The 8,823-nt window shown below is 52.1% G+C and overlaps 1 protein-coding gene across 1 annotated transcript; it reads right to left on the bottom strand.

The window, feature by feature from the left end:
- Positions 1-459: 459 nt before the first annotated feature.
- ISCU (iron-sulfur cluster assembly enzyme) lies at positions 460-8,823 on the bottom strand. The gene is made up of 5 exons (XM_029049536.2): positions 8,717-8,823; positions 6,209-6,322; positions 5,052-5,162; positions 3,469-3,547; positions 460-1,028 (listed from the first exon to the last, which is right to left on the bottom strand). The coding sequence occupies exons 1-5, from the start codon at positions 8,789-8,791 to the stop codon at positions 928-930; spliced, it is 480 nt and encodes a 159-aa protein (XP_028905369.1). The 5' UTR covers positions 8,792-8,823; the 3' UTR covers positions 460-927.

Here is an 8,823-nt window from a genome sequence, read left to right as displayed (position 1 = left end):
GGGGATTAACTGTGAGCCTCACGTGGGACAACCTGATGACCCTGTGTCTGCCCCAGCGCTTAGAACAGTGCTTTGCACATAGTAAGCGCTTAAATACCAACATGATTACTATTATTATTCTCAGGGCCTCAGTGACCTTATCTGTAAAATGGGAAGACTGTGAGCCCCAATGGGACAATCTGATCACCTTGTCTCCATCCCAGTGCTTAGAATAGTGCCTGGCACATAGTAAGCACTTAAAGCACTTAAGCACTTACCATCATTATTTTTATTATATTATCTGTTTTAAAGAGAGTGTTTGGGTGGGTTTTCACCCACCCTCTCTTTCTCTGCATTTGCAATCCCAACTGCCACCCCCAACACCACACACCCTTTTGTGTTCTTTGATCCAAAAGGCAGTGTTGTTCCTCGCTGATTTCACGCAACTGTTGACGAGAGAAAACGGTGCGGGAGGCGAGGTGACTTTCACACACATGAGTTTATTATATTAAATTATAGATATGCAGAGCTCTTATATACAATTTATTTCTTCCAACACCCCAAATCCAGGCAAACGGTCTTAAACAACGGACCCTTTTCCAACAGTAGGTTCCAGCACCAGGTTCTTTATTCGCTCTAACGACAACCCCTCCCTTTCAGACCCAGAGCTCCCCGAGGAGCTCGTTAAAGTTTTACCTGGGCCCCCTTTTCGATTGGAAGGCTTCCGGATGCCCGGATTTCTCCGGGCCCCAGTCAGCCGGGACGGTTGGGGCTCTGGATGAAGCGAGGCATTTCACGTGCGCTAGAATCACTGTGCGATATGATGTGTCTTTCGGCTTCTGTGCTGTGGTGCAGAGGCTTCTGAACAGGTCTAACAACTACGGGCCGAGGACACTGCAAACGCCGGGTGGGCCGGGGGGTGGGTGGGGAGGGCGTGGTTGGGGGGTTCTATGCGCTGGGAGGTTTCTCTTCTGCCTCCCCTCCCTTTTTAGGATCCTGCTTCAGTTTGTAGTCTGCCAGCGCGGCTTTGATGGCATCTTCAGCTAGCACTGGGGGATGAAGAGGGAGAGAGGGAGGGAGAAAGTGGGAGAGCCAGGAAAAACATATTCATTCATTGAATCGTATTTATTGGGCCCTTACTGTGTGCAGAGCACCGTACTAAGCGCTTGGAAAGTACAATTCGGCAACAGATAGACAATCCCTACCCAACTACGGGCTCATAGGCTAGAAGGGGGAGACAGACAACAAAACAAGTAGACAGGCATTGAAACAGAATTATAGATATATATGCATCATTAACAAAGTAGAATAATAAGTATGTACAAATATACACAAGTGCTGTGGGGCGGGGAAGGGGGTAGGGCAGAGGGAGGGAGTAGTGAGTGAATCGGGAATCTACCCTGAGGAGAAACCCCAACATACCATACTGGCTTCAGTGCCTTTTAAGAGCACCGATAAAGTTCTTTTCATTTTCCAGCATTCACAAGTCACAAGGGGAATACGAGATCCACCAGATTCATTCAGTCATATTTATTGAGCCTTAACTGTGTGCAGAGCACCGTCCTAACGCTTGGGAGAGTAATAATAATAATAATAATGTTGGTATTTGTTAAGCACTTACTATGTGCCGAGCACTGTTCTGAATACAATACAACAATAAACCAACCCTTTCTAGCTTAAGTCTAGGTGGGGGGAGATAAACAACTATACGAAAACACCAACTACATAAGCTTGTCTACCGTCCACCATTAGATGGAAAGTTCCTAGGGGGCGGGGGCCATTTTTGAATTTCCGGGGGAGATAAATGACAATACGAGAACACCAACTACATAAGCTTGTCTACGGTCCACCATTAGATGGAAAGTTCCTAGGGGGCAGGGGCCATTTTTGAATTTCCGCTTCTAGTACAGACCTTCGTACACAACAGGCACTCAAACAGCTACTGAGTGGGAAATTTTGCACTTGCATAATTGAGAAACCTCAGGGAGGGCTGGCTCACTCCTTCCAACCCCTCCTCCATCTTTCTGAAGACGACTTCACAGTTGTTCTTCAATGGGGTAAACGCCTTCCCGCAGCAAGAACTTGTTTCCCTCAACCCAAATGAGAAAGCAAAAGGGACAAAGGATTGACCAGCTTGACAGGGGAGACTAACCTGTTTGCGCCGCCTCCAAGAGGGGCCGCGGAGATCCCAGGAGTCACAAACTTTATCAAGGGGCACCTACTAAGAGACCCCCACCACTGGGCCTGAATAATAATATTATTATGGTATTTTAGCGCTTACTATGTGCCAAGCACTGTACTAAGCGCCGGGGTAGATACAAGGTAATAGCCCAACTAAATCTGGGGATTTCATTCCCGTTACAAAACCACCGACGGCTCCTAACTTCTGGACCGTTTTCTCAGAGTCCTATCCCATGGACTCTGGACTGTATGCTCCTTGCGGGCAGGGAACGTGTCTATCAACTTTTGTTGCAGTGTGCTCTCCCAAGTGCTCAGCAGAGTGCTCTGCACACAGTGAATGCTCAAGTTATCCTCTCATTCAACCCACATATTCAATGCATCACTAAATCCTGTCAGTTCCATCTGCATACCATTGGTAAAATCAGCCCTTTCCTCTCCATCCAAACGGTTGCCTACGGCTGCCCTCACCTTCGGCTTTAAAGCCGTCCATCCCCTTGCCCCCTCCTACCTCACCTCCCTACTCTCCTACTCCATCCCGGCTCACACGCTTTCCTCCTAATGCCAACCTTCACACCGTTCCTCCATCTCGGTTGTCTCGCCATCAAACTCTCACCCAAGTCCTGCCTCTGGCCTAGAAAGCCCTCCTTCCTCATACCCTACGGACGCTTGAAGGCACATCTTCTCCAAGAGATCTTCCCTAACTAAGCCCTCTTTCCCTTTTTTTTCCACACCTTTCTGTGTCACCCTTTCTCGCTTCTTTTCCTCATCCTCGTTCCCAGCCCCACAGCACTTTTGTCCACATCTGCATATTATATTTCCATTAACATGTTTCCCCACCCTAAGCCGTCAGCTTGCTGTGGGCAGGGAATGTGACTGTTATGATGATGTTGGTATTTGTTAAGCGCTTACTATGTGCTGAGCACTGTTCTAAGCGCTGGGGTAGATACAGGGTAATCAGAATGTCCCAGGTGAGGCTCACAGTTAATCCCCATTTTACAGATGAGGTAACTGAGGCACAGAGAAGTGAAGTGACTTGCCCACAGTCACATAGCTGACAAGTGGCAGATCTGGGAATCGAACCCATGACCTTTGACTCCGAAGCCCAGGCTCTTTCCATTGAGCCACGCTGTTATATTGATCTGTCGTCCTCTCCCTTTAGTATAGAGCTCTACCCAAAGTAAGCGCTTGATAAATACGATTAATTGAATACCAGTGACTGATCGACAGGACTTGAGTCTTATTATTTGTGACCCAAAATTACACCAGACACTGGGGAGGCTTCAACTGAACTTGAAATCCGTGACTTACTCGAGCAGTGCAGTTTCACTGGAGGGAGGCACAACTCCTTAGCGATATCTGTGTTTTTGATGGTCAAAGCTTCATCAACCTGAAAGTCAGAATCGACAAGGCATCAAACATGCAAGAACTTCCCGACGGGAACGAAGAGCAATGGCTTTACTCCGCATCTCCCTGTAACAGCTGACGGAGAAGAGAGTCAAGAAAGGTCAAGGAAGTGACTAGAAGTTAAACACTTCCTTATGGGAAGTGGATGTCACTATGAAACTGCCTCCCGCTGAGAACAAGTGGCCCGAGAAACCAGTTTTTGTGTTGTTGTTTTAAAAAATGGTATTTGTTAAGAACTTACTGTATTCCAGGAACTGTATTTAGCACTGGTGTAGACACAAGTTAATCAGGATGGACACAGTCCGCGTCCCAAATGGGGCTCAGAGTCAATCTCCATTTCAGAAAGATGAGGGATCTGAGGCACAGAGAAGTGACTTGCCCTTGGTCAAACAGCAGACAGGTGGCAAAGCTGAGACTAGAACCCAGATCCTTCTGAGTTCTAGGCCTGGGCTCTATCCGCTAGGCCACCCTACTTCTCCGTGTAAAGGAAGTTTGCTATACACTGTAAACTCTTTGTGAGTAGGGAACGTGTTTACCTCATCTTGAAAATGGGGATTAAGACTCTGAGCCCCAGGCAGGACAACCCGATTACCTGTCTCTACCCCAGCACTTAAAACAGTGCTTGGCACATAGTAAGCGCTTAACAAATAATTATTATTATTATTATTACCGACTCTGAACACTCTCAATTGCTCTGCACACTATTAGTGCTCAGCACAGACCAATAATCGTATTTATTGAGCACTTTTGCAGAGCACTGTACTAAGTGCTTGGGAAAGGACAAAAAAAACAAAACAACAGACATATTCCCTGCCCCTGAGTTCCACCTGCTCTCTCTCGTTCCAGCCAGGAAGAAGCCGCTTAATTTTCCTATGCCTCAGCTCCCCCATCTGCAAAATGGGAATGAAATCCGTTATCCGTTCTATCTCCCATTTAGAATGTGAGTCCCAACTGGGGCAGGGACCGTGTCCGATCTGATTAACTTCTATCAACCCCAGTGCTTAGCATGTAGTGCTTAAATACATGGTTATCATCGTCATCACCATCATCCTCCCCGTGTGGCTTACAACTAGGAGATTCTTACTTTTAACTTCTGAAAAGCAAGTTATTGCAGGGGAAGGAAAGGAGAAATCGATTCTGGTCTGAGATAGAGAGGAGCTGACGGAGAATGTCACAGCCTAGGGTGACTCGCCCAAGGTCACCCAGCAAACAAGTGGCAGAGCTGGAATTAAAACCCAGGTCCTTCTGATCCCCAAGCCCATGTTCTCCTGTAGACTGTGCTGCTTCTACTGTACTCTCCCAAGTGCTTAGTATAGTGTTCTGCACATGGTAAGTGCTCAAATATCACCGATAATGATAAGACTGTCTTGGGGGAAGCCTTGACGACTTCTTCCAGATGGGTTGGGGCCGGCGAGCGGGGCGAGAAAGCCAATGGGGGAAAAGAGGGAAGTTGGGGTTGCGTGCTGGAAAAACTGCACCGATCTTACCGTTTTTCCTTTCACCCACTCAGTGGCCAGGGAGCTGGAGGCGATGGCGGACCCGCAGCCGAAGGTTTTAAATCTGGCCTCGACGATCTTCCCCTTCTCGTCCACCTGAATCTAGAAAAGCAAGATGGAGGAGAGTCAGTCCCTTCTCACCGTCCCACGCCCTCCCAGGAGGAGAGGGGATTCCTCTCCGGCGAGAGCGCGTGGCCTAGTGGATAGAGCCCTGGGCTTGGAGTCAGAAGGACCTGGATTCTAATCCTCACTCTGCCACCTGTCTGCTGGGAGACCTGGAGTAAGTCATTTCCCTTCTCTGGGCCTCAGTTCCCTCATCAGGAAAAGGGGTTTAGGACTTTGAGCCCCACATGGGACAGGGACTGTGTCCAACTTGATCAGCTTGAACCTACCCCAGCCCTTAGGACAGTCCCAAGCGCTTAACATACATCATTAAAATTTAAAAAACCTACCATTAAAACAGTGGCTGGCACATACTAAGCGCTTAACAAATATCACGAATGCGGTCCTCGACACTGCGCGCCCACAATCCATGTCAGGGCTCTCGGCTAGCGACTCGGTACTTTCCCAAGTGCTTTGTACAGTGCTCTGCACACAGTTAAGTGCTCAATAAATGCCATCAATGGGGGTATTTCCAATTCCTCAATGCTCTGCCCCTTTCTGTTTCTCCCCCGCAGGATGTGTGGGATAATGAGAGTCTCTGGCTAACGGCCCACCCACGGCGATGAGGCTGATTTCCTCCACATCTTGGTATTTAAGCGCTTACTATGTGCAGAGCACTGTCCACTGCACTGCTCACAAGCCCAGTTACCATCACGGGATCTGTTAAGCGCTTATTATCCTCTGGACTGTAAGCTCGTGGTGGGCAGGGAACATGTCAACCACCTCTGCTGCAGTGGACTCTCCCAAGTGCTTAGTACAGTGCTCAACAAATACCGTTGATTGATTGGGGGGCGGGGGGAGTGAGACTCCGGTAAATACAGCCTAAAGTAATCAAAAGGGGCAGGTGACCACTTTGCTGATACCTCCTTGAGGGCAAGGGTCACGTCTGCTAACGCCACTGTATCCTCCTAAATGCTTAGGACAGGGCTCTGCACATTGTAGGTGCTCAATAAGCTGCCTTGCAAGCCGACGACCTGCTCACTCACCTGCAGCCTCATAACGTCACCACAGGCGGGGGCCCCCACCAACCCGGTGCCCACGTTCTTGGCCGTCTTGTCCAGAGAGCCCACGTTCCGAGGGTTTTCGTAATGGTCGACCACCTGAAAGAAACGACGGATCACCGCAACGGCCTCACGCCGATGCCGAAACGGTCCCGGAGGTCCCTTCCCGGGGGGTCTGGCGCCCGCTGGGGCACAGGCCGGTGACGCCAGTCGAACTCCATGAGCTTGGGATGTCCAACTCACGCCTCCCGTTGTCTGAGGCGGGTTACCTGGGCAGGGGCGTTGGCTCGACCGTTAGCACGCCCCCGGGTTTCGTCCCCTTGGGCCCCTGCGGACGGCAACACCGACTCTGAGGCTGCTCTGTCAACGAGGTCCGTGTCCAAGGACAAGGACCGTGCCCAACGTGCTGGGGACCAGCCAAGAGGAGGAGCCGGGGGCCGGCCTGCCCCTTCATCCCCTCTGGCTGGTTCTCTCTCTCTTCCTCCAAAGGAGGGTGCGAGGAAGGAGGGAGAGCAGCGAGGAACAAGGAGAACCGGCCTTGGTCATGGAAGGTTTCCAAGGGTGAGGGGCAGAGGGAGGCCTGGAGCCCCGCCTACGTGGTGCGGATGGTCCAAGGACAATTTCTGGTGGTGGTGTGTGTACGTATTTGGGGTGTTGTCCCTCCTTCACTCACTCCATCACGTTTCCTGAGCGCTTATTGTGTGCAGAGCACTGGGCTAAGCGCTTGGAAAGTATAATTCAGCAATAGTGACAACCCCGGCCCACACCGGGCTTACAGTCTAAGCAGCGTGGCTCAGTGGAAAGAGCCGGGGCTGGGGAGTCCGAGGTCATGGGTTCGTATCCCAGCTCTGCCACTTGGCAGCTGTGGGACTGTGGGCGAGTCACTTCACTTCTCTGGGCCGCAGTGACCTCATCTGGAAAATGGGGATGAAGACTGTGAGCCTCATGTGGGACAACCTGAGTACCCTGTATACCTCAGCACTTAGAACAGTGCTCTGCACATAGTAAGTGCTTAACAAATACCAACATTATTAGAAGGGGAGTGGGGGGGAGGGGAGAACAGACACAAAAACCCACAGGCTCTCTGCTAGGGTATGGGGCAGGGGAGCCCAGAACATGGTCTGATGAGCTCAGGGGGGAGAGGAGAGGGGTGTTAATGATCTACCAGGGGAAGGAGCAGAGGGCTGCAGGGAGGAGGGGGAAGAGGAGGGGAGAAAGGGGGGGGAAGAGGAGGGGAAAGGAGGGGGGGGAAGAGGAGGGGAAAGGAGGGGGGGGAAGAGGAGGGGAAAGGAGGGGGGGGAAGAGGAGGGAAAGGAGGGGGGGGAAGAGGAGGGGAAAGGAGAAGAGGAGGGGAAAGGAGGGGGGGGAAGAGGAGGGGAAAGGAGGGGGGGAAGAGGAGGGGAAAGGAGGGGGGAAGAGGAGGGGAAAGGAGGGGGGAAGAGGAGGGGAAAGGAGGGGGGGAAGAGGAGGGGAAAGGAGGGGGGGAAGAGGAGGGGAAAGGAGGGGGGGAAGAGGAGGGGAAAGGAGGGGGGGGAAGAGGAGGGAAAGGAGGGGGGGGAAGAGGAGGGGAAAGGAGGGGGGGAAGAGGAGGGGAAAGGAGGGGGGAAGAGGAGGGGGGAAGAGGAGGGGAAAGGAGGGGGGGAAGAGGAGGGGGGAAGAGGAGGGGAAAGGAGGGGGGAAGAGGAGGGGAAAGGAGGGGGGGAAGAGGAGGGGAAAGGAGGGGGGAAGAGGAAGGGAAAGGAGGGGGGGGAAGAGGAAGGGAAAGGAGGGGGGGGAAGAGGAAGGGAAAGGGGGGGAAGAGGAAGGGAAAGGAGGGGGGAAGAGGAAGGGAAAGGAGGGGGGGAAGAGGAAGGAAAGGAGGGGGGGAAGAGGAAGGAAAGGGAGGGGGGAAGAGGAAGGGAAAGGAGGGGGGGAAGAGGAAGGGGAGAAGGGGAGGGGAAGAAGAAGGGGAGAAGGGAGGGGAAGAGGAAGGGAATAATAATAATAATGTTGGTATTTGTTAAGTGCTTACTAGGTGCTGAGCACTGTTCTAAGCGCTGGGGGAGAGACAGGGTCATCAGGTGGTCCCACGTGAGGCTCACAGGCTTCATCCCCATTTGACAGATGAGGGAACTGAGGCCCAGTGAAGTGACTCGCCCACAGCCCCACAGCTGACAAGTGGTGAGCGTGGCTCAGTGGCAAGAGCCCGGGCTTGGGAGTCAGAGGTCATGAGTTCGAATCCCGGCTCTGCCCCTTGTCAGCTGTGGGACTGTGGGCGAGTCAGTGCACTTCTCTGGGCCTCAGGGACCTCATCTGGAAAACGGGGATGAAGCCTGGGAGCCTCCCGGGGGCCCCCCTGATGACCCCGTATCTCTGTGCTCTGCACAGAGTCTGCGCTTCACAACTACCAACATGACTGTTAATCGGGGGAGACGGACAAGATCAAGAGCAATAAATAGAATGAAGGATATAAGGGGGAGGGGGGGGGTCCACTAAATACTACTGAATGAATACCTTCTTGTGGTAGAGCCGGGCTGGCGAGGAGCGGAAGCAGGAGGCCCAGAAGCGCAGCCCCGCGCAGCCCGCCATCTTGGGGGAGGGGAGGGGAGGGGAGGGGAGGG

This window comes from Ornithorhynchus anatinus, chromosome 21 (genome assembly GCF_004115215.2).
Source record: "Ornithorhynchus anatinus isolate Pmale09 chromosome 21, mOrnAna1.pri.v4, whole genome shotgun sequence".
Taxonomy (NCBI): Eukaryota; Metazoa; Chordata; class Mammalia; order Monotremata; family Ornithorhynchidae; genus Ornithorhynchus; species Ornithorhynchus anatinus.
The sequence above is the reverse complement of the archived record's forward strand: the minus strand, read 5'-3'. Positions and strand labels throughout refer to the sequence as shown.

Excerpts from the sequence above, each read along its gene's own strand:
- ISCU (XM_029049536.2), bottom strand. The coding sequence starts at position 8,791 with ATGGCGGGCTGCGCGGGGCTGCGCTTCTGGGCCTCCTGCTTCCGCTCC. Across the intron at positions 5,163-6,208 it reads GTGACGTTATGAGGCTGCAG|ATTCAGGTGGACGAGAAGGG; the intron begins GTGAGTGAGCAG and ends TTGCTTTTCTAG. Across the intron at positions 3,548-5,051 it reads AGTGGGTGAAAGGAAAAACG|GTTGATGAAGCTTTGACCAT; the intron begins GTAAGATCGGTG and ends TCTGACTTTCAG.